This window comes from Hyalella azteca, unplaced genomic scaffold, assembly GCF_000764305.2.
Source record: "Hyalella azteca isolate HAZT.00-mixed unplaced genomic scaffold, Hazt_2.0.2 contig2128, whole genome shotgun sequence".
NCBI classification, from domain to species: domain Eukaryota; kingdom Metazoa; phylum Arthropoda; class Malacostraca; order Amphipoda; family Hyalellidae; genus Hyalella; species Hyalella azteca.
Genome location: NW_025932414.1, coordinates 103,555 through 129,259, shown reverse-complemented (window position 1 = coordinate 129,259; position 25,705 = coordinate 103,555). Strand labels below are relative to the sequence as shown.

Here is a 25,705-nt window from a genome sequence, read left to right as displayed (position 1 = left end):
AGCGCCTGTTTTCCATAGGCAGGGGCATCTTGAGTGCCAAGAGAGCCACCCTGTCAAATGCCAACTTTGAGAGGCTGATGTTCATGAAGGGCAACAATCATCACCTCGAGGAGATGAAGGCGAAGGGCAACCCAGAGTAAAAGGAGTGTGTAACCCTTGTGTAACCTTAATATTTCTTATTCGTTTAATAAACTGTATGTTGGATGTCAACTACCGTAAAATGGGGTAACTTAGACCGGCGGGGTAACTTAGACCACTTTTCGTTTTTTTAACAAAAACCCCCACAACTCAAAAACTATTTGACATAGAAAAATTTGAACTCGTTCGAACGACGTTCGATGGAGTAGGCGCGTCGCTACTGCCAGTTTAACACAAAGACTGCGCGTGATCTGAAAAGTAATTCAGATTGTTTTTTCACTTTCGAAACATAATTCTGTGCGTAAAGGGCTAGTTACTCGTTAGCCTTTAACTGGTCAAGATCGCTGCCATATCTACTGCTCACTTTTATCAAACTACATAATTTTCCTTTCCTTTGCTATTTTTGATGATTCATTATAATTATTCCCATATATTCTTAAGTTTGATTAGCCCGGTTTTGCTTAACACGGTAAAACTCGGGAATTTATTAACCGTGTTAATCAAGGGATTGCTGTATAGACCTGTATTTTGCATGTTTCAATTCAAGTTTAATTTAGCTAGTAAAAAAAAGGCATCATTTATAAAAAAAGTGGTCTAAGTTACCCCATTTTACGGTACTGCCTAATTTCATTTGTTCATTTAATTATTTATGTTACGTACATCTTGATCATTATCTGATCTTGGCATGCTACATCTTTTTGGAAAGCTCCTTTTCAAGGCTTAAAGTTCAGCTCTATAGGCCTTTTTTCAGAGTTCCTCCCCCCCTCAAATTAAGCCAAATCTAAATTTATATATTAAAAGTTAGCGGTTAGCGGTTAGCGGCAAATTCCGCTACATTTTTTTGTTATTTATCGGTTTAGCGTTATCGAAGCTAACTTTTCATTTTCAGTTAGCGGGTTAGCGGTTATCGAAGCTAACTTTTAGGTTAGCTGTGCCCACCACTGCCTATGAGTATGAATTTAAGTCTCATGACTGGAGAAGAATTCCAAAATTTATTGTACTATCACGTAAGCATGATATATATAAGCTTTTGTCCTTTCGATGAACAAAGTTTATTTAGGTTCTATTGGCCGCAATGGGTAGAACAATTTGACATATTAGCGGCCAACGATTGATTGGCCATCAGTGATTCCAATGATTGGTTGGGTTGCGGGTTGACTTTCGGCTCTTGATAATGCTGATTATTCGTGTACAAGTTTTGGTAGTAAGAGTTTTGATGCAAAGATTTACAGGACCGCATGTAATTTTGCTCCATTTTTATCAAGTCAAGTGAATTCACTATAACAAAAAAAGATCACAAAAACATACCTGAAACAGAAAGGAATTTTCTAGTGACAATCATCATAGTTTCCAGAGAAATAAATCATAGTTTAGGTTAATTACTTTTCATTTTGTTGCCCGGTGCCAAATTCTATCTATGACATTCTCTGCACAATTTTATGTTGACCAATGACGCATTAATTTTTTGTTGACTGAATTTTTTTAGCTGTGAGGCGTAAATAAAATCCAAATTTTTGTTGGTAATTGATTTTTGCATTAACAGGAGCCTTTGCTAATAGAGGTTCTGCCGTAAATGCGTTTTAGTGGCGTCCCTTATTACCCCGGGGGATGTCCCTTATTATTTTCTTTCAAGCCAACACCTGTGTGCAACTTTTATATAAGTAAAATTTTTCAATACAGCAAATATTTTCATTGTTACAGACCTCAGCAGAGGTACATTTTCGAAATCTCACTTTTCAAACTTTTTTCCAGGATTTGTTTAGAGGAAGTAAATGTATGATTTCTTGACTTACTTTATGCTATATAGACAGTCAAAATGTTGAACTTTATACCATTATTTTTAGTTTTGCAAGATCTTGATTGGTTTAGCTGCTACAACATTTCTACAAAATGTGGGACGACTGTCCCAATTTACCCTGCCCATCCCTTATTTCCTCGTTTGATGGTACTGCCTGCCATGATGCTGCTAATGTTTGCTATCAAAGGCCGCCACGTAAAATATATATAATTCTTCACCTTTATTGCTTCATTCAAAGTAATAAGACATTCATTAATAATTTGCTCATATAGATGCGTTAATTGTGACTGCAGTGAAAACTGAGAACCCACAACCTAGCAACAAGATAGAGGTTTTGAAGTGTTCATGTGCACAGTTTCACTGAAAAATATTCAGTCACATTGATCAGGAAACCTGGCTGTTAAAATGCCCAGCAGGTTTAATAGCTAGATCCCCAAAATTTCTAAGATCCAAGACTCAATTAAAATGTATTGTTTGGTGCTGTGATAATTATGCTATAAGTAGATTCCATTCCAAAGCAGTAATTATAAATGCTACCAGCTACCTGACCACATTTGTGACTCGTTGATGAAAGGTCATGTTGGTGAAGCTTTCAAACTTTAACTTGTAGCGCAAATTGCAAATATTGTGGCTTCTATCACTGTGTTGATATTTTCCTCTGTAAGTATTTATTTATCTCAATTTTAACTATGTATAACTTATCAGCCATGAATGGCAGTAGCTCATCTATTTCCCTAGAAATGGAGAATATTTACATCAAAGAAGAGCCAGCAGACAAGCAGGAGATACCAGTAATATCTGTAAAGGAGGAGGCAATATCTGTAAAAGAAGAGAGCTTTATTGTGAAAGAGGAACCAATTGAAGTTGATGGAAATGAGGTAAATAATTGGAAAAATAATTGTAAATTGTCTGTAAACCAATTAATTTCTCATATACCAGCCAAATTTATCTGCATGGAATTAATTTTTAACTTAATGTAGTGTTCTACATTTTGATGAATTTTGCTCATGAATGTGTGTGAAATAACTCTTCAATTACAGTATCAATCCTATATTTTCCATGCTCTCATTTGGTAAATGTCTATTCTTTAAATTTAATTATCAATTAATAATTAATTAACTTTTGCTATATCTCAAACTGAAGAATCATCTTATGCTATGATTTTCTTGCTTCATTTAAAATTTCAGTTAAAATGCAGCTGCATGCACTTGAGCATAGTAGATAATGGATTAATACTTTTGAATTCTGGACAAACTTAAGAATGCCAATATGGGTTTGGTTGTGTAGACCTCCCAATACACCAGGTTGAAGATATTAAAAAAAGCATTCAAAATGTGTATTTTGCAACATTAAAATTCTGTTTCAATGAAAGATTAGTGGGGTGCATTTCATACCATCACAACCAGTGGCTGGAAAATAGTTGATTGAAAAATTTTAGTGAGGTAACTATTACCAGAAGTTTTCATTGTCTATGATGGCATGTGTGTGAAGGTTATTCCCCCCAAATTGTATTGTTTGTAGTTGGTTTTAATTCTTTGATAATTTTGTTACCTCTCCTTCTGTACATTCGAAATAATTTTCTTCCAATAATTCCTTGTCTTATTTGTATTCTAAGGTTCCCTCAGCTGCTTTTGAGAGCCATCAAAATAATTATTCATCATTCATGCCATGCAAGAAGGAAGATCCTTGCAACGGTCTTGATGCAGACTGTACTGGCCAATCACTCCTGGTCATCTCAGATGTGCCGGGTGATGTGGTGAGTGCTTCTGTCCCTAGTAGATTACTTACTTCAAAATGTGAAATTATGTTTCATTTGTTGATAAGCTGTAAATGGATTTGATTTGCTTCACTTAATCCAACTTGTCTTGCATATTGAGCTCAATTTAGCACCATGCATAGAGATATTAATATCCCAAGAACATTGATGTGCTGATGTATGAACACTTTACCATGACTGATGTCAATCTCTTTTTAATTTTTGTTTCTGTATCCATTCCAGTTTTTTATTAACATTTAATATTCCATATGTTGATCCAAAATATGTGTATGGTATTTCAGAAAAAAAATGAAAAATTGCATAATGTTGTAAAACATTTACCATGCAATCAAGAATTGTTTCACATCAGCATCTTTCACAAGAAGTTTTAAGAAAGACTTTTAAGTAGATTAAATCACAAATTCAGTATTAAAACTAACATGGTACCTATGTTGTTTTTAAAATATATTTTTTCTTCAGAACCAAAATTTGTAGGACAGTACTTTTGACAAACTTTTCTTTCAAAACTATGTACATATAATTTGAAAATTCAACAACAATTTGTATTTAACTAAACTTTGTTTTGACAGAAGCCAGCTGTCTCCATATTTTATGACCATTCTGCAACTACAGAGCAGTTTGATGCTACGTTGAATATGGTTAAGAGTATCACCATAACTGAGTTGTCTGTTGCCTCATGCTCAAGATCTGATACTGCTCAGTTTGGAACAATCCAAAATCAGCTGAAAGAAGTGCCAAATAAGCAAAAGCAAAGTAAAAAACCACAAAAGCCACACTCATTTTGTCAGAAGAAAATTCACAAATTACCTAGCCACAGAATGACAGTCCATCGTAATAAAACAGAAGTATTGAAAATTAAAAATAATTCTCACAAAGAGAAGATCCGGCATTTGACTTTACAAAGGAAACTAGGCATTCTGCAGTATAACAGAAAAATGGCATTTATTGGTCATGGAAAGTTCTTCCACCAAAGGTTTTCTTCTGATAAGAGTAAACTTGTCCTCTGTAGGATGTGTAAGGGATATGTTAACAGAAAAATTATCTCTAGACACAAGTGCTCTGTTATAGTAAGCAAGCCTCAAAGAAAAATGGATAAGTCATTGTCTGCAGACTTTTCCAGGAGGATACTAAATAAAAGTAAGGATGATGAAGTAGGAGCGATGTCAAAAGCTGACAAAATTATTCTCTCCCTTGGGCTGGAGTACTTCAAAAAGATCCCTACTAGAGTAAAACAAAATTGCTCCAAGGTCCGGGCTTACATGCGAAATCTGTCGAGAATAACAATTGAGGCAAAACGCCTTGCTGAGTGTAAAGGTGAATTGTTGGAAACGGAAGGTATTTTTGACAAAACAAATCTTGGTGTCATTGAACATGCAATTAATAATTTAGCTTTAAAAGATGGAAATGTGAAGCACGGAATAAAAGCAAGTTTAGGATATGACTTTCAACGTGCAATCCATGACCGTCTAGGACTGTATGTCAAGGAAAATAATGAGACAAAGTGCATTCAGCTTCAAGAATTGCTGAAAAGCTGGAAAATTTTGTTGAAAACTATTTTCAAGAACTCTAAATCTGCACTTAGGAAGAAGCATTCTGAAGTTTTCAGTATACCAAAAAGTGTTATTGATCAAGAAATGTCACAGAAATTGCAAAATTTTGATAATGAACCAATTTCCTCAACTCAGAAGAATGGATTCTCACTGGATAAATTCAGAGAAGTTGAAGGCAAGAACACAATTTTATTTTCATGAACCACTGTCATTTGTTTTTTTTTAATTGAAAGGAATATATATAATCAAAATGTAACTTATAAGAAAGAAGTTGAATTTGTAAATGAAAGATAATATATACTAATCTTGCTAAAATGGGAAAATGTTGTGCATGTAAATGTCATTTTAATACTTTTGCATACTTATTCCTTGAGAAATGACTTGAATTCTATCAAACCTATAGCATAGTGGCAAACCAGTGATTTTTTTTTTTGGAATCGGTCCATTTTTAATTTTCTTAATAACTCAAGATTTAAACCAATATCTTCTGTATGATGATGCAGGTATCCATGATACTTTGCTGGTCTACTTATAGGACTTGAAATTGAACTTGAAAGAGAGTCTAAAAAAGTCTCTGCTTTGCTACTATGCCCAATAGATTGAAATGCAATTCCCTTTCCTAATTAACCAATCAAATAATTTTTTATCCTACCAAGGCTATGCAAAGAAGGTGGAAAAAATTCCAGACATGTCAACAACTGCTCGGAGGTAATTTTTTTGTATCCTCTATGATTTGTCTCTTCTAGAAAATTTTCAAAGCAATTGCATAATTTTGTTTATGCCCATGAGGTCAGAAAATTTTTTCTTGTTTGGTCTGCAAAATTGGAGATGAAAAATTCTGATATTGCTGTTTAGCAGTACCATCTGCTTCTCAGAATTTATTTGGTGATGAAATTTTTGCTAATGTATTCTATGAGCAGTGTACATCCTGGAATCTTATGTTCACTTTTTCAACAGATCCACTCGTTATTCTCTGAAAATGGCTGCCTTCCAAAGTCCTTCTGACTTCTCTAACTTTGAACCATCTGAGGTCAACAGCACTAATGCTAAATTTGGACCTGAATCTGAGGTCAGTGATTTTTCTTTGTTCTTTTGTTTATAAACTCAAACATATCTGTTGTGAACCATCCAGATATGCTCAAGTGATTTAATATTATGTTAATGTTAACTTGAGGTGTTTCTTTTGGTTTTGGCTCAGGTCTGAGGAGTAGGTATTTAAAACGTTTCTTATTAATGTTATGGACAATTTTTATTATGTTATTTGCACTTGTCTTCTTAATATAGTTCATTAAATTAGTTCATTCCAGTCCTGTAAACCCTATAGATTTGTAGTGTTGCTGACATTCAGTATAGAGAAGAGCAGCTTGTAACAGAAATCCTTATTTTCAATGGTTTACAGGACTTTCTCTACAATTCAACCATTGAACAATTCAACCATTCCCTACAACAATTAAAATTAATTCAAATTTGAATTCAACATTTTTAGGGACATATATACCTTCAAACACAGTGTTTAAAGTAAAACATTTTTTTTACATTTTTGTTATTGGAGCAAAAATCTAGGACTATAATTTCAGTCTGAAAATTTTGCGCTACAATAATTTCCATTGTATTGCAGAACCCAACCTTGACAACTATTAGCAACTCTCCTGCAACTACAAATCACTTAGAGGCTGCATTGAACATGGGCAACAATACCTCAAGAGTAAAAACATCTGACACATACGGCTCAGGATCTGATGCTGAAAATAGTAATAATGAGCAGTTGGGTAAGAGGGTAGTGCAAAAAGGTAAATGTGCAAGACCATGCCCATTTTGCGAAAAAATGGTTTACAAATTACCTAGGCATCTGATGAGAGTCCATCGTGATAAGCCAGAAATTTTAAAATTGAAGAGTTATTCCAATGATGAGAAGTTCCAGCATTTGACTGCACTAAGGAGACTAGGTATTTTTCAGTATAATAAAAAGATGGCTTTGGTTGGTAGTAACAACTTCTTATGTGAGCAATCTTTCACTGACACCAGTAAACTTGTTTTGTGCATTACATGCAAGGGTTTTTTCAACAGAGCATATTTCTCTAGGCACAAGTGCACTGGTGAAGTGCCCAAACCTCAAAATGTAAAGATTTTAACAAGCATGAATGGATCCCTATCTGCAGGATTTTCCAAGTCTATAGTAAACGGCATTCGGGATGACAAAATAGGCGTTGTGGCTAAAAGTGACAGAACAATTCTCTCCCTTGGACAGGAGTACTACAAAGAGCACTATGTGCATGATGAAAATATCAATTCTTGCCAAATGATCAGGTCTTACATGAGAAATTTGGCAAAAATAACCATTGAAACAAAGCGCCTTGCTGAGTCCAAATGTGAATACCTTGAAACTGAAGATATTTTCAGAAAGAACAATCTTGGTGTCATTTTGTGTGCAATAAATAATTTAGTCACCAAAGATGGCAATGTGAGCCATGGAATGAAAGCCAGCCTAAGGTATGACTTTCAACGTGCAATCCAGGACCTTTCAGGGTTGTATTTTATGTCCAATGATCAGGAAAAGTGTGCTGAGCTGACAGAATTGCAAAAATCCTGGAAAGTGCATTGGAGAACATCCTCCATGATCTCTGAGGACCCACTGAAAAAGAAGAGCTTAGGAGCTCTCAGCAGCTGCAAGAATCTCATTTCTAAGGAAACTTTACAGAAACTGCAAAATTTTGCCAATGAACAAATTCAGAAGCATCAGCAATGTGGATTTCCTCCTGAAAAATTTCTTGAGGTCAGAAATGCTGTTTTCACTTGCCTCGTGCTCCATAATGCTAAACGTGCAAATAAAATTAGTAGCTTGAAAGTCTCAGACGTTGAGGATGCCTTGAGTGGAGAACGTCTACAAGATGATGACTCTAAAAGACATTTTGTCTGTCGCATTCTGAGCAAGAAGACATCGAAATGGCTCCGTATTCTAGTCCCCATTGAACTTCAAGAATCTATTAGCTTCCTGATTAACAAGGATAAAAGGAAGATGGCCGGGATTTGCGAAGATAATTTCTTTTGCTTTCCATCACTGCACAACTCTTCCAAACATGTTAAAGGAACTAACATCCTGATCAAAATGTCTTCAATTGCTGGAACCAAGGTTACTATCTCCCAAATTCGTCGCTTCCTGTCTCCAGCTGCTGCCAATAAAGGTAACTCCAACAACAAAATCTAAGGGTGAACCATTAGGGCCATACTAAGCTGGTTAAGGGGCTGGGGAAGAAGAACCATTCAGTGGGTGCTGGCCCTATGCTGATCAAGCACTCCATTATATTTATATAGAATTCTTCTCAATATTTTTGAACTTAGATTTTTCACAGTTAATGTCTGCTCTGTATAGTACTATTTATTAGTATTCATTCATTTCAGATAAACAATACTTGGATTTTTCAACCCAGCAATACATTTTTGGTAGCCTTTACTGGAAAATAATTCAGTCCGATTTTTCAAATGTTTTCAATACTTTCTTTACTTATATTTTATTCCTTTTTCCATCATGCAATTTTATTGTTCAATATCATTTCAGAAACAGATCAGACATCTAAAATATGTAAAATATTTGTGATAAAATGTAAAAATGATGCAAATTACATAGGCAATTTTTAGTTTAAAGGCCCATGAATTTTATATACCATTAACTATGGAAAAGATGTCATTTGTTTTGTTCAAATATTGTCATTTGAATCTATTACAATCTTATTTTCAAAATAGCCTTAATTTTTTATCATCTTTGGTTACAGTTTCTTATATACTAATTGATAAAATACCTAGTTTACTACTCAGCATAAGATTCCAGGATTTGTATTTCCTTTCATGCTAGAATAGCATTTTCATTATATACAAATAACAATATTGTTTGAATATAGGTATAGGTATATAGGTGTTTGGTTAAAAATAATGCCAGTTTTATTGAGGACTTCTTTTGAGTTTCCATTTTCTCCAACATTTATGTTATGGGATATATATATATTCACTAATTCATTGTACTCATATTACTCTGTGTTAATCTGATATTTGACATATGCTCATTATTATTTTGCCTTTTATTTATTAAGCTACCTTAAGATGGATCCCTCAAAATAGTATTTTAAAACTGATTTTAAGGGGAGCGTCTACCCTAAAATTGAAAATTTCCACTTTTTCGGTTTTTATACTCATTTTAAAGCTGACATTCTGCCCTATCCAATGGTACCTCTGCCATCTCTCTACGTTGATTTATGATTTCACGACATTTCATGAAAGGGGGGCGGGTCCTAGGTACCCCCTAGGTACCTAGGTACCTCCTTTCTAGGTTTCTAGGGTACCCCCTTTTTGGCTGTTTTCTTAGAATTTCACGTTTTCTTTCATTTTTTTCAAAAAAATTACGCGAACAAAAAAGTCTTAGAATTCTGTTTTACATATATGTACCAAGTTTCAAAGTGATCCGTTTGTAAATAACCAAGATAAAATTTGGGGTAGATGCTCCCCTTAACTGGAGTTATGTTGTACTTGAATATTTTTAATTAGTTAGATTGCTTTCTCCTTTCCAAACTTCGAGGTTTATTGGTCATGGCAAGGCATTCAAAAGCATGGCAGATTGGAAAGAAGCAAGATATTTCTTATATTTATTTGAGATAGAAATTTGAGTTTGAACACAAAATAATTCCTACGCTTATGTACCTACCTAGATAATGCATTATTTTAACCAAGATTCACTAACTTCTGCATTCATTCCAATCTACAGCTTCGGAAAATGTATCTGAAGAGAGTCCAGTATCATCTAATAACAATGAAGGGTAAGTGATTAATAAAGTTAAAAAGTTCAATTTCAATTTTGCATTAATATTAGGGCCAATTTGTATTACTTTTAAAATTGCACATTTAAATTCACAGCCAAGGGTGCAATTGCATATTATGATATTGAAAATGAATGACTTCTGTATTTACTGGTAATATTTACTTTTGTTCATATTCAGGGCTCAGATTTCTGAAGCTGTTGGTGGGAACACAGATTGTTACCCTGAACCTGCAAGTCAGTAACCTTTTTTTTCCTTTATGTTAGTTTAAATGTTTATATCCATGAGATTTAAACATAACCTGCCTTTATTTATGAATGTCAGAATATATTTATGCATTTGTATATAATGCATAATTTCAATATTAAAAGTAAGTTTTTATCTGCAAAGCTACTGTATTTTAAGTCTTTTTCTTAGTTAATACTTTGAAGAGTAACTGAAATTCTTTCAAAACTTGAAGAATGGATTCCAATGCCTTATCTAACTTGGCATTTACTTAATTTTTATCCCTTAAAGGCCAGGCAAAGGAGATGAAAGAACTTCTAGAAACATCAACTGCAGGGAGGTAATTTTTAGGACCACTATAAGATTTTTATGTTATTCAAACCCAGTAAATTGAACATTTAATTTAGTTTCTCTCTATGTTGTAAATTTATTGTTGTTTAGTCTGTACAAATTCAAGATCCAATCAAAAGCCCCCTTTCAATTATAATGTTGTGGGAAGCTCCTTCTAATGAGCCTGCAAGGAAGCAGGATTTTTGGACTAGAGGTCCTGCAAACCCCTCTTTTCCTGAGATGCAAAGACATACAAAGGAAAAGTATGGAATAAAAGTAAGAGTATAATTTTCAGTGTAGAAATTGAGTAGACTGGTCGACTGCATATAGAAAAGCTCAATGACTTAATGATGTTAAAATTATTGTATTTGTCATTGAATGGAATGAGTGCACCCCTTAGGTTCATCATGTTGGTTTCTCTTGATTTTCTGACTGGGTAAAAGCTGGCAAACTATTATATGCAATTATTCAAGGTTAAGTGGAGCCCTGTGCCTTGGTTTTGGTCTCTTTCTTTTCTTTTTCTTCTACTGTACATATTTTGTTTGTTCTTGTTGTGTTGCTTTTGGATACATTATTAAATAAATACAAGGAAAAGGTTAAATAAATGGGTGGATTGGGATGGTTGTAGGGGAGGGGGAGACCATCACTAAATCCTTATTTTCTTGAACCCTTTGCAGCAAACAGCCTCAGGCCTGTAACATGTCTGATAACGCCTGTAATTAGCTTCCTGTAAAAGCATTGCCAAGTGGAGGAGTTTATTGAGATGTGTGATAGTTTAATGCTATGTATTCATGATAGGACTAAAGGATGAATTTGATTTTTGTGGTATCATGTGCTTTCTAGAATTTATTTGGGAAAAAATTTAGTTTATTGTATTTAATTAATGATGCTCATTCTGGAATCTTATATTTTCAACAGGTTTATACGAAATGCTCCAGAAATTACTGCACAACAAAGCACAACCATTTTCCCCAACCATGAATCATCGGGAGTCATCAATGAGGATAAATCTGGTCAAAAATCTGAGGTCAGCAACTTTCTTTGTTCTTTCATCAACAAACATTGGTCTAACATTAAAAGTGGAATATGCTAAAATGATTCAATGCCTCATTGATGGTAACTTGAAGTGCTTTATTTAGTGAAGTCAGAGTAATTTGTTTGTTTCCAAATACCCCTTATAATTCTATGAAAATTGTTAAAAGTGTCATCAGCACTTGTATCTTCCAGGTACAGAAAAAGCAACAATTTTTAACTGAAGAAGTTAAAAGCTTCTACTGTATAAAACTAACTGATTAACTCATTAAATCATTTCCATCATCTTATGGTGTACATTTTGGTGTTTAATTGAAGTTTGTGCATGAAATTCCTGTTTATTTTTATTGTGATTTCTATTACCTCTAAACCTTCATCATGTCGATTTGCTCCCAAGATTCAGTCAGATAGAAACACATAGAAAATGAAATATTTGATGCAAGGATATATTTACTTATTAATATATATTATATATTTATGATAGATAGCAATTATAACATATATTGATGCTTTTTTTACTTTGTCTGTATTAAAAAGAAAATAAAATAAAATGACAGTGAGAGCTCCAATTTTGGCTACCACGTTCTTATAAATTTCAACAATCTTATTTTAGTTGTGGTAATTCTTGATGTTAAATATGATACAATTGGTGATTGGTAGAGGTATCTAGCCACAAACACCTCTAGGGAAAACAAAGAAACTTTTTAGGTAAAGATTTCCAGTTACCCGGCATAGTGTCTCCCCTCAATTGGTGTAGAATCTGATTCCCACAATTGTTGTGGCAGGCTTGTTTATGTAGGCCTCCTGGCCCTGCCTGCAGTGGCCAGCAAGCTCCACCTACTCCACCTTGTGTGTCATGTGGGATGGGGAATAATATTGAAGCTCCTGTTGAGACTCTAATTGAGGCTCCAGTTGATGCGCAAAATGAGGTTCTGGATGAAGCACAAGTTGCAGCTTATGATGCACACCCGCCTGATCACCTACCGTTTTCTGCAAAATTATCTGACAGGCCTGAAGAAGCGGTGGGTGCTTGTGGTTAAAGTAGTTTGAAAATTTTACATTAGAAAATTACTAAATGGCAAAAATTATTTATAATAAATGAATGCATTTGAAAGCATGTAACATTGCTTAGTATAGCGGCTGAACTTTGAAACGATGTATCATGAAGAGGTTTATATCCCAGTGACATTGATGGGCATATTCTTCCATTGTCACAACTTTAGACTGTTCTATTACTTTCTTGCTGCTTTCCCAAATATTTGTTATTTCTATAGTTTTATTACAGTCAGGAAAATTTCAAGAAATATCAAGGTACTTTGGTTCCTGAACATTTTGGCCAAGTGGTTGAAAATTAAATGAAAGAAAGTTCAATAAAAAATTGGAGTAGATAATTTCAATATTAAGCTTCATTCCTGTAGATTGGTAGTGTTGCCAGCATCTAGTGGAAAAGAAACCAGCTTGCAACAGAAACTCATTTATTTTCAGTGTTTCAATGATCTTTATAATGTGAGGCGCTGGGGAAGCTCAAAAACAAATGAATAATAAAATAGTTGTGGTTAAAGTTTATCCTACAATAATTCCTATTGTTTTTCAGAGCCCCACCTCTACCACTATTAATGACTTGGATGCGACTACAAATAATTCAAGTGCTGCGTTGAGCTCAGTCAAGAATACTGCAAGGTCTATGTCATCTAACACCCATTGCCCAGAATCCAATGCTGATAGTAGTGATGGTGAGCAGTTAGGTAAGGGGGAAGTGTCAAACAAACTAAACCAATATAAAAGTCCTCGAAGGCCCTGTCCATTTTGTCAGAAAATGATTTACCAATTGCCTAGGCATCTGATGAAGGTGCATTGCAGTGAACCAGAAGTTTTCAAAATGAAAACTTGCTCTCAAAAAGAGAAGATACAGCATTTGACTGCACTGAGGAAACTAGGTATCTACCAGCATAATAAAAAAATGGCTTTGCTTGGTAGTGAAAACTTATTAAGTCAACAGTCTCTTTCTGCTGGAAATAAACTTGTTCTCTGCTTGACCTGCAAGGGGTTCTTTGGCAGAAAATTTTTCTTTCGACACAAGTGCATTGGTGTAGTACCCAAACCTCAAGAGGTTGCAATTTTAACTTGTATGGATGAGTCCCTTTCTGCAGAATTTTTCAAGAATATAGTAAACGACATTCGGGCCGACAAAGTAGGTCGGGTGGCTAAAAGTGACAAAATTATTTTCTCCCTTGGATTGGAGTATTACAAATGGCATTATGCACGAGAAAAAACAAATGAATCTGGCACAAAGATCAGGGTATACATGAGAAATTTATCTAAAATTATCATTGAAGCAAAGCGCATTGCTTATTCCAAAGGTGAACTTCTTGAGACTGAAGATATTTTCAAAGAAGAAAATTTTGACGTCATTGTGTGTGCAATAAATAATTTAGTTACAAACGATGGCAATGTGACACACAACATGAAAATCTTCTTAGGGTATGACTTTCAACATGCAATCCAGGATCTCCTCGCGTTGTATGCTGAAACTGGTGATAAAGCAAAGTGCACTGAGCTGCAAAAGCTACAAAAATGCTGGAAAATGCATTGGAAAACTACTTTCAAGAGCTCACAGCTTGCACTTAAAAGGAAGCAATCTGAAGCTCTCAGCAGCCCCAAGAATCTCATTACTAAAGAAACTTTACAGAAAATGCAAAATTTTGCCACTGAACAAATTCAGAAGCATCAGCAATGTGGATTTCCCCCTGAAAATTTTGTTGAGATCAGAAATGCTGTTTACTCTTGCCTCGTGCTCCATAATGCTAAATGTGCAAATAAAATCAGTAGCTTGAAAGTCTCAGATGTTGAGGATGTCTTGAGTGGAGAAAGTCTACAAGATGATGACTCTAAAAGACATTTTGTCTGTCGCATTCTGGGCAAGAAGACATCAAATTTGATCAGTATTCTAGTCCCCATTGAACTCCAAGAATCTATTAGCTTCCTGATCAACAAGGATAAAAGAAAGATGGCCGGGATTTGCGAAGATAATTTCTTTTGCTTTCCATCACTGCACAACTCTTCCAAACATGTTCAAGGAACTAACATCCTGATCAAAATGTCTTCAATTGCTGGAACCAAGGTTACTATCTCCCAAATTCATCGCTTCCTGTCTCCAGCAGCTGCTAATAAAGGTAACTCCAACAACAAAATCTCTAGGGGCTGCTTAAGGGGCTGGGGGAAGAACCATCCAGTGGGTGCTGGCCCTATGCTGATTTGATGAAGCATTTTATGATAAATATTTAGTATTGCTTATAGTTTATTCAAAATTTTATTTGTAACATTATGTTGTTGGTTCAAATTGTGTTATTAGTAGACAGGGTTCGCATTGGTCGTGGAAAACCTGGAAAATGATGGAATTTGATTTTTCATTTTCCAGGCCTGGAAAGTGATTGGATTTCATTTCAGGTTATGGAAAGTTGTGGAATTCGCCAATAAAAGAAGAAAAAGATGAAGTGTTTTTCTGTGCTGCGTGTGTTTATTGTTTGTGCAGTCTCTTGTTTCCTGCGTTCTGATTGGTTCTCCAATCATGTGAGCTCAGTCACCAAGCTCAGTTGCATTCAACAACTTTTTTATGTGCAGTGGCAGCATTCCATCTTCAGCATGCAATTTCTACATCACCATGTCTGGAAAGTGTAAATTTCATGACTTATGGTTAAGAATACAAGCTTATCATGACTGGCATGCTTGCCATCAAAAGCTTGAAGGTATGGCGATATGTACATTGTGCTTGAAAGACTTTGATGTGTCAAATATGTGGGAAACAGCTTTTAAGAGCTATGCCACCTTTAAAAAGCCATGAAGAGCTATGCATTTACACGTTTGCTATTTATCAAATGTAGGAGATGATAGAATATGCACAGTTAGTCTTTCAGTCATGCTAAACCTGTCAGATATGAGTCTTGGAAGATTATACTGATGGTCATGGAAAAGTCATGGAATTTTTTTCTAAATACCAGTGCGAACCCTGAGTAGATGAATATTCATTTCGGAAAGACAACACTTAGATTTTCAAGCCATGAAAAATGTATGTACCTGTAATTGTCATTGCTGACAAATAATTCAGTCACATTTTTCAATTGTTTTCATTGTCTCTGTGTTTTCATCTATATGCTTCAGTGCACCACGCAATTTTATTGGAGAATCTCATTTAGGAATATTTCTGATATCTAAGAGATGTTAAAACTTGGTGAAGAAATGTAAAAATGTTTTTATTACATTGAAGATTTATGTTTTTTAGGGCTCACGAGTTTGCTATCCTGTTCTATGTGAATGAAATTACTTTTATTTCTTTCAAATGATTAATTGTTAATTACATAAAATGGCTTCACTTCTAATCATGAGGTTTTAGGTTACTTGTCTTAACTTACTTTGAAAATAAATTTATTCAAAGGACCTTCATTTGTTACTTTTTTTTGGCATTCAATTTTCTTATTAAACTGCTTTTTCGCCATGAGTCAAATGCCCTCCATATTTTGTTTAACACTAAAATAATATTTTCAATACATAAAAGTATGCAATGTTGTCTAGAAATGTTTTGTTGCCTTGAAGTATCATCATTAGTCCAGTTTGCACTAATTTATTTCTTTTTCACTCAAATCTGTCTGACATTTAATCTGATATGTCTATATGTGTGAGGTCCACATAGTTATTATAAATTTTTTTTCAATGTATCACTACATGGATCCTTCAAATCTGTAGGATTTTTAGACTGAGTTTACCTGGAATTTAATTTGATAGTTTTGAATTTTAGTGATTATTCTTGCATTTCCAAACATGAAGGTCCATTGGTATGTGAAGCTCCATACTCAGCTTATGAAGATTTAGGATATTTCTTTTGCTCATGGAAACAAGCAATAGTTCTTATCTTTATGCAGAAGATGCAATATTTCAATATAAGATTCACTAACATTTGCATTTAATCCAATCAACAGCTTTTGAAAATGCCTGTGAAGAGAGCCAAGGATCATCTAAAAACACTGGCGGGTAATTGATTATTTAAGCTGCAAGTTCAATTTAAATTCGGTATCTTTGTAAAGGCTATATACCTATAATTCATTATTTATAAAATTGCCTATTTGGATTTATATCAAGTGTTTCAATCACATATGATATTGCTAATGAATGACTTTGATATTTAATGGCAAGCTTTACTTTGTTTTCATATTCAGGTGCCTGATTTCAGAAGCAGTTGCCGAGAACTCCGATCCTTGCCCTGAACCTGAAAGTCAGTAACTATTGTTAATTTTTTTCCGTAGTTGCAATCTTACCATGAAATTTAAATGTTGCCTGCCTATAAAAATGAAGTGGAATTTGTGAATGTCTGAACATATGTATTATCCTTATACATGAGCAAGTTTGTACCAGTTAATGCCATTTTAAGGCATTTGCATGCTTTGCCTCAGGAAATGACATATTCTATCAGACTGAAAGACTAGTATGAAATCCCTATTTATAACTCATTACCTATGGCATTTTTATTATCCTCTCAAGGCCATACAATGGAGATGGAAGAAATTCCAGAGCCAACATCAGCTGCCAGGAGGTATTTTTTGCATCCCCCATGATTTTGATATTAAAGCATTAAATTTTGTGATTAATTTTGTTAACCCCAATGAAGTTGGAAAACTTTAATTTGATCTGCCACAGCTGTAAATATAAATTTAATGAAAGAGATTGATATTGCCAAGTGAAATAGCAAATTGAGATGGGTGATAATTTGACTTGACATTTTTATGGTAGAATAAGAGGGTGGGTTTGATTTTAGCTGTACCTACTATCTGATTTTTTAAATTTATTTTGTGATGAATTTAGTTTACTGCATTCAATTAACAGGGCACATATTCTGCAATATTATGTTTTCTATATATTGACACATATATATATATATATAATGTCCTGAACATTAATGCCCTACAAAGTTCTTCCATCGTCCCCAGCCACGAATCATCAGGAGTCTTCAGTGAAGATGAATCCGGGCCAAAATCTGAGGTCAGCAACCTTCTTTGTTATTTTATTTACAAATAGTAGCCTATCTTATCTAGTGAAATTAAGGTAATTATGTAAATTTGAATCAATTATGCCTAAATAATTAATACATTATGAATGGTGAATAGAATATAATAAATATAGTATTTATATACTATGTTCTAAATACAGCTATTATGAATTCTATTGATACCTTTGTATTATATCAATGTTAAAAACAGAGAAATAATGCACAGCAAGAGCATCAATTTTGTGGCCTTGGTTGGTACTTTTTTTCAATTTCCCATCTTGTTATTCTCCTTTGTGATAATTTATATATACTTATGACATGATTTGTGAAAGGCAGAGGAATAATAACCTAGCCTTTCACACCTAAAGGCTACATGGGGAGCTTTGGGGTGGAGATTTCCCTTGTACAGTAACGCCCTACAAAAGGGGTTAAGGATCTGGGGCCATACTTTCAAAAAAGTTAAGAGATTGTAAGTTCATTAGCCAATCATTGACAGCCTTTCAAGCAAAATCCACCAATCATTGACAAAGAAATAGAACGTAAGGACTTACGTTCACTTAGCGAGTTTTGAAAGTATGGCCCCTGATGTCAACAATTGTTGTGGCAGGCTTCTTTGCATTGGCCTCAAGGCCTCGACTGTGGTGGCCAGCAAGCCTCACCTCCCTCACCTTGTGTACTGCATCAAATGGAGACTCAAGTTGAGGCTCAAGCTGAGATTTCAGTTGAGGCTCAAGCTGAGACTTTAGTTGAGGCTCAAGCTGAGATTTCAGTTGGAGCTCAAGCTGAGATTTCAGTTGAAGCTCAAGCTGAGACTCGAGTTGAGGCTCAAGCTGAGACTTCAGTTGAGGCTCAAGCTGAGATTTCAGTTGACGAAGCTGAGATTTCAGTTGAGCGACAGATTCAGGCTCCAGTTGAGCAAGTCAAGGCTCCTAATGCTCCTGCGCCTCCTCGACCAATCTCCTCCAAATATACTGGCCCAGTAGAAGTGGTGAGTACTTGTGGGTTAAGTATGAAATAACTCTGTCAGAATTATTTTTGATGGAATGCCTCTAATGGCATAGAGAAGTGCCTCTCAAATTGGCTCAATTGTGACACTATGTATGGAAATTCTTCTTATCCTATGAAATTTTTTATCCTTATTCCAATTCTTATCCTAAATTCTTTTCTTAGTTAAATTGGTAGGCAGACTTGGATGGTTCTTGATCCTTTTTTTTTTTTGTGACATTCCAACTACTTGTTATTTCTAAGATTTTATTTATGAGCACTGCAAGTAATAGAAAGGCTTTGGTCTTGGAACATCATCCCATATTGTCATGTGGTTGAGAACCATATGAAAATTTCCCATTAAAAAAATATGAGCTAGATCATTTCATTCCTAAGCTCCATCCCCATAGATTGTTAGTATTGTCAGCTTTCAGTGTAAAAGTTGAATGTTCAAATTCAGTGTTGATGGCATCAAGCAGGAATTTCTATTTAATTTTTGTCTCAATTGGGCTCTAATATAATTTTGTGTAGGGCTATAGTTGAAGCTAAAGTTCGTCATACAACAATTTATTTTGGATTTCAGAACCCAGCCTCGATCACTGACAATGACTCTTGTGCAACTACAAATCAGTCCAGTGCTGCATTGAGCCCCGTCAAAAATATCTCAAAAATGGAGCCATCTGACACTCATTGCTCAGGATCTGATACTGAACCAGAAGTTTCAAAAATGGCTTTGCTTAGTACTGAAGACTTCCTAAGTAAACAAGCTTCTTCTGATGGAAGTAAACCTGCTCTCTGCACGACCTGCAAGAGGTTCTTTAGCAGAAAATCTTTATCTATACACGAGTGCACTGGTGAAGTGCAGCAACCTCAAAACATTGCAATTTTAACTAGTACCGATGATTCACTGTCTACAGAATTTTCCGAGAATATAGTAAATAAAATTCGGGATGATGAAGTTGGCGTGGTGGCTAAGAGTGACGAATTAATTTTCACCCTTGGATTGGAATATTACAAATGGCACTATGCGCAAGAAACAGCAAATGAATCTGGCACAAAGATCAGGTTATACATGAGAAATTTATCTAAAGTTATCATGGAAGCAAAGCGCATTGCTTATTCCAAAGGTGAACATCTTGAGACTGAAGATATTTTCAAAGAAGAAAATTTTGACGTCATTGTGTGTGCAATAAATAATTTAGTTACAAAAGATGGCAATGTGACACACAGCATGAAAATCTTCTTTGGGTATGACTTTCAACATGCAATCCAGGATCTTCTTGGGTTGTATGTTGAAGCTGGTGATAAAGCAAAGTGCACTGAGTTGCAAAAGCTACAAAAATGCTGGAAAATGCATTGGAAAACTACTTTCAAGAGCTCACAGCTTGCACTTAAAAGGAAGCGATCTGAAGCTCTCAGCAGCCCCAAGAATCTCATTACTAAAGAAACTTTACAGAAACTGCAAAATTTTTCCAATGAACAAATTCAGAAGCATCAGCAATGTGGATTTCCACCTGAAAATTTTGTTGAGGTCAGAAATGCTGTTTACACTTGCCTTGTGCTCCATAATGCTAATCATGCAAATAAAATCAGTAGCTTGAAAGTCTCAGATGTTGAGGATGCCTTGAGTGGAGAAAGTCTACAAGATGATGACTCTAGAAGACATTTTGTCTGTCGCATTCTGGGAAAGGAGACATCAAATTCGATCAGTATTCTAGTCCCCGTTGAACTCCAAGAATCTATTAGCTTCCTGATCAACAAGGATAAAAGGAAGATGGCTGGGATTTGCGGAGATAATGTATTTTGCTTTCCGTCACTGCACAACTCTTGCAAACATGTTCAAGATAATAACATCCTGACAATAATGTCTTCTAATGCGGGAACCAAGGTTAATATCACCCAAATTCGTCACGTCCTGTCTCCAGCTACTGAAGCAGAAGATAACACTAACAATGAAACCTTAAGGCTGCGCAACAAGAGGCAACCTGAACCGGATAATGAACAGGAGTTTGACGACCTCTCCAGTGATCGCTGGTCCAACACAGATCAGGCGCTACTTGGTAAGTATATAAAATTTACTCCTATTTATTTCACCTATCTTGTTTATCTGTTTTGATGTTGCATTTATTTTTCATCATTATTATAGATCAATGGTTATTTATTCAAGAAAGATTTTTTTCCTGTCCTGCAATGCAAATGGTCGCAGATAATTGTAATCGCATTTTATGTAAATTTCTTTCATTTCTGAGCGCTTTAAATTTGTAAATTTCCAGATTACTTCAACTTTTTGTCAACCAACTGATTTAGAACAGACTGTTTTTGTTTCCCTTAAAATAATTGATCACTGTGATTGCCATTTTCTACTTATTCAACCGATGTTCCACCGCATCTTTTATTATTCTTGTAATTTTCACCTATAACAACTTGGTGATTTGCAATGCAGAAATCGCCGTCGAATTTTTATCTCTGTTGAAATAGTTGTTTCTTTATATTTCCAGATGATAAAGTTCAGTTTCAAAGTTTTTGTTGCATAGCATTGTCAGAGATTAAGATACCACCACTTTTTTTATTCGCTGTTATTGCATAGTATTTGTGCTTCATTCATTCTCCTCTGCTCAGTTGAATGAAGCACATGCTCAGTCTGCTCTGCTCTCCTCTGCTCATTCGTTGCTCAGTTTTTTTTCACATTCTGCATCATTAGCTGATGCATTTTACATCATTTTACATGGTTGGTAGCTAAATTAACCGGTATCACAATTACTGTTACGTTTCCAACGTACTATATTTAAATTAAACATGTTTCTCCCCAACAGACCAAAGCAACATCTCTGGAGCCAACATCTCTGTAAGCATACTAAGTTAACAGCTTTTTAACGTCATTTTATTTGAGACGAATACAAGATTATTTGTACTCATTTTTTTTTTAAGACAGTGACCCGTTCAATATGATGTAGTTTGATCTGCATTAGAAAAACGTTGCATTTGCATTATGTTCTCAGAAAAATTATACTTGAATCTTTCTTGAAATTTTTAGAACCTGTTGTAGTTCGTCTATTTGTAACTAGCTAATTCCATTTTGTGTTCCAGGAGACATCCCCGACAACTCCTTGCACTGCACGTGGTGAGTTATTCATCCATTTTGTTAGTTAATGTATATTTTTACTGTACTTCATTCAACTGTTGGTCGATTAGTGATGCAATCTGCTCAACTGATTGTATCTCAACCCCCCCGTGCCATCTCGTCCTTGTCGTGGGGGGGGGCTTGCGTGTCTCGATGAGACCCGAGGCTGTACGGCCTCAGATGCAATCATGGCCGGGTGGCTCGGGTGGAGAGTCCAGACTAACAGAGATGGCAAAACGCCCTTATCGGAAACGGCCTGGCTCTCAAATGGACACGCGATGACCCTTCTTTGGATTGATACATGAAGTCGGAGCGGACCCACGCTCCATGAGCAGGGAATCTACCGCCCAGCCCCTGCGCCTAAAATGGATCAGGCTATAAGCCTTGAAGACGGAAGAGACCAGACATCTTTGACGTAGCTGAAGACCTCACCTCCGGCGCGAAATAGATTCGCTATCTGAAGCGCTAGTAAATCTTTTACTACTACTACTACTGTATCTCAACATATAATGTTTCAATTTTAATTTTTGCAGGTCTTCGTTACAAGAAGCGGTTCAAGCGAGATGAATAATGAGGTTATTTCCATCTGTAAATACGGATGCAGGTGATTTCTTATTTGTAAGTCCAGTTTTTTTTTATTTTTTCCCCACCGACTATAATATTGTAAAGTATCAATGCCTAACGCAGTCGAGTTAAAGATCCTGTCGCTCTGAGGAGAGCCTGGCTCTCAGTGATGTATAAGTTCCAAACTAAGTCGATGATTGTGTCATTTGATAGCGAACCCGCCTCCGAACCCAGTTAATGTAGTATCCGTATGAAATATATGTATCTGTCAGAAATACTGTTCTAATAATTAGGTAGCTTAATATTACCAGGGATAATTCTCAACCTTTGTTCGTAAACCGACGTTTTAAGTAAACAAGTCCTACATATCATAATGTGTGTGTATTTAATAAAAAGCTTCGCCAAAATAGATAAATGATGCGGAAGAAGCGTTACAGACGGGGGGAAAGAAGGCATCAATCATGGCTGCGCACCACAATCATCTACGCGTACTGAGCCGTCCGACCGCATAGAAGTTGATGGAGAAGGCAATGCCCTTCATTTTATTGATAAGTCGTGGGCTATGAAATGGAAATATAAGTTTATAAATTCATTTAGTAAACGGTACAACAGTGCCCTCGCGAGTGTGAGAGGTCTCTTAGCTGCAAATATTTTTTGGTTAACATTTTCATCACAATTGTTTTGTTTTCGCCAACAGTAGTACATAGCTACACACAAACGTCATTCATTTTATTGATAAGTTGTAGGTTGTGAAACGGAATTATAAGTTTATAAATTCATTTAGTAAACGGTACAACAGTGCCCTCATGAGTGTGAGAGGTCTCTTAGCTGCAATTTTTTTTTTTTGTTAGAAATTTCATCACAATTGTTTTGTTTTCGTTAACGGAAATTCATACCTACTAACATTTAGTACTAACATACACACCTAGTTAATGCTTGAATTTAGTTGTTACTATCACTAGCTTGAGGTGGTCGTTGTTGCTTTCTGCCAGTCATGTGCCGTTGCTTATGACCTTATGATGAGTTCGGGACTTCCTAGTCCCCGGTCACGCTGATGCGCCGCCTTCGTCGTCCTCCGTCTCCGAGTCGTCGCTAGGCAGCACAATAGACAATGCTCGGTCCACTCCTGCATGGCCGCGACGCTCGTATAGGATTTTGGTCGGAGTAGCGTGGTATCTTGTCGGTTGTTATTTTTTGTATCTTAAAAGAGCAAGTATTCATTCAAGCTTCCTTTGTGACGTTCTTGTTTAATGCAGTTATGCGGAATTATTTTTACTGGAAAAACACATATTATTTTTACTGTAAAACCACGAATTATTTCTACTTGAAAATCACGAGTTATTTTTACTGTAAAACCACGAATTATTTTTACTGGAAAACACGTGTTATTTTTACTGTATAACCATGAATTATTTTTACTGGAAAAACACGCTTGTTTTATACCCATCTCTTTTATTTTCCCATATGAGAGTCATGCCACTTCAACGAAAATTAGTATTAATTTGTTTTTATCGAAACGAATTTTGAGTGCGCTACGTCAGCACATTACTGGAGTGGTAAAACTATTGTGCTACAACATTTAAAGAGTATGACATTATTTGATGCACTGCGCAACGCCCGCAATTGTTAACTTCTAGCGCGAGAAGAGAAATAGAGAAGAAGTTGTATTGTGTTAGGATTACATCCTTGGATGCAGGCACGTATGCTGGTGTATAGAAAAACGTGATGTGTATCACAACTCGCTGGCCTATGGGATAAAATGTAGTCATGTTAGCATGCCGAGTAGCTTGCTGCTATTCTTACCCTTGTGATACGTCTGCCTATGTTGCATGAACTGCTCGACATGTAGCTGGGTCAGATGTAAATATTGCGACACACAATTAATGAATATCAAGGTACGGAAAAATTTGGTGTCCCGGAGCTCCGGCGTTACCACGCACCACTAGGACTGAACGTCTTGGCAAAAAGCTGAGTTGCAAAATGGACTTTCCAGCTACTCGAATAGAGCAGTAGCATCGATCCCGAAACTCGTCTGGCTTGTAAAAATGTATGTACACGAAGAGGAAAGAGCAACCCTGCAGAAATGTCAAAGATTTGTCGTCCTATACGGCCTCTTCGGAGAAAATCAGGCACCATTTAAAGCTGGATGTGAAACGGGGACTCGGGAACTGAACTTAACTGTCGGAACCCAAAACTGGGACGTTTGGCTACGATAGCTTGACGCATGCGAACGTGGCGAATATCAAACTCTCTATCGTCAATGCCATTTAAGACGCCTCAGTACTGGCATTTCAAGTTTCGTTGACCACACGGCGTTTCCAAGCTCTAGGTGCGGGCGCAAGAGAGAGACAAACAATAGCTTCATCGTTTCTGAATCAATTCACACTTGAAAACGTCTGAGCAGTCCAAGCATTTTTTGGCGTTATCAAATTGCGCTTCAATATATTAAGAAAATTTCAATTCATTTTCGGCATAAATTCTCAAATCTTTTCCCCTGTCGACCGTAGGGCCCCATCCCGTCAAACTACCTTGACCAGGAAATTTTGGTATGCAGAGAAGTGATTGAGAAATTATCAACTGCATTTGTGTGGTCCATTGGTGCAAATTTGAAATTTCATGATTTGATCTCAACGGAACCACGAAAAACGCTATCCCGAGAAAAAGGCTCATAATTAGTATAGTATAGTATCTTCGGCATTGAAGAATAGGCCTGTCGCCGATTCTTGTACTTTTCTTAGCTAGACTGGCCTTGATCAAATCTTTTCAACGGACGGTAGAGTTAAAATCGCTTCTAGATTTCAGTTCAGTTAATCTTGATTTCGCTAGATTAACAATGCATTGACGAAAAACGCAAGGCAGGATATTATTGCACGTCAAGAATATTGGAGCTTAAACACGGAACTTACAGATAAATTATGTTGATCTGAAAGAAGGGCAATTTTTTGTCTAACCTTCCACTCCCAATTCTGCCATGGCATTTTCAGGAAATATCCAAACACGACAAGTATCCTAGATAAGTTCTAGGTTTGTGGTACCAGGCTTCAAAGAAACCCACACGCAAACATAACTTTGACAAATATATTTAAATGTGGAGTTTAGAGTGAAAAATTTGTGTGCTCTTGTCATTCGCTAATTGGAAAAAAATTCGTCTCAAATAATTACCAGAATTGTTAGACTATGTAATTTAACGGCGCAAAGTGCTTCCTAAAATTATCGTCACCTTACTTGTATACTTTTCACGTCTGAAATTAAGATTCATGCTTGCCATTGAAGTAGTGACTGCCCACGGGTAATTTTATAACCTTTCCCTATATGAAATTCAAAAGTGTGTTGTTTGCTTACGA

The 25,705-nt window shown here is 35.7% G+C and overlaps 1 protein-coding gene across 4 annotated transcripts; it reads left to right on the top strand.

The window, feature by feature from the left end:
- Positions 1 to 2,595: 2,595 nt before the first annotated feature.
- Positions 2,596 to 23,803, top strand: LOC108677294. 4 transcript variants are annotated; one of them, XM_047885325.1, is made up of 22 exons: positions 2,596 to 2,814; positions 3,552 to 3,692; positions 4,283 to 5,438; positions 5,920 to 5,971; positions 6,221 to 6,332; positions 6,882 to 8,445; positions 10,017 to 10,068; positions 10,249 to 10,304; positions 10,585 to 10,633; positions 11,542 to 11,650; positions 12,441 to 12,677; positions 13,250 to 14,828; positions 16,629 to 16,680; positions 16,866 to 16,921; positions 17,188 to 17,239; positions 17,616 to 17,685; positions 18,300 to 18,680; positions 19,260 to 20,736; positions 21,490 to 21,521; positions 21,764 to 21,797; positions 22,331 to 22,401; positions 22,799 to 23,803. In XM_047885325.1, exons 1-21 carry the CDS (start codon positions 2,626 to 2,628, stop codon positions 22,366 to 22,368), a joined length of 7,488 nt encoding a protein of 2,495 aa, XP_047741281.1. In that variant the 5' UTR covers positions 2,596 to 2,625; the 3' UTR covers positions 22,369 to 22,401; positions 22,799 to 23,803. The 4 variants fall into 4 exon arrangements, with proteins under 4 accessions (XP_047741281.1, XP_047741282.1, XP_018020996.2 ...); XM_047885326.1 differs by having other exon boundaries at positions 22,331 to 22,415; XM_018165507.2 differs by having other exon boundaries at positions 2,597 to 2,814; positions 17,634 to 17,685; positions 22,772 to 23,803.
- Positions 23,804 to 25,705: the final 1,902 nt, after the last annotated feature.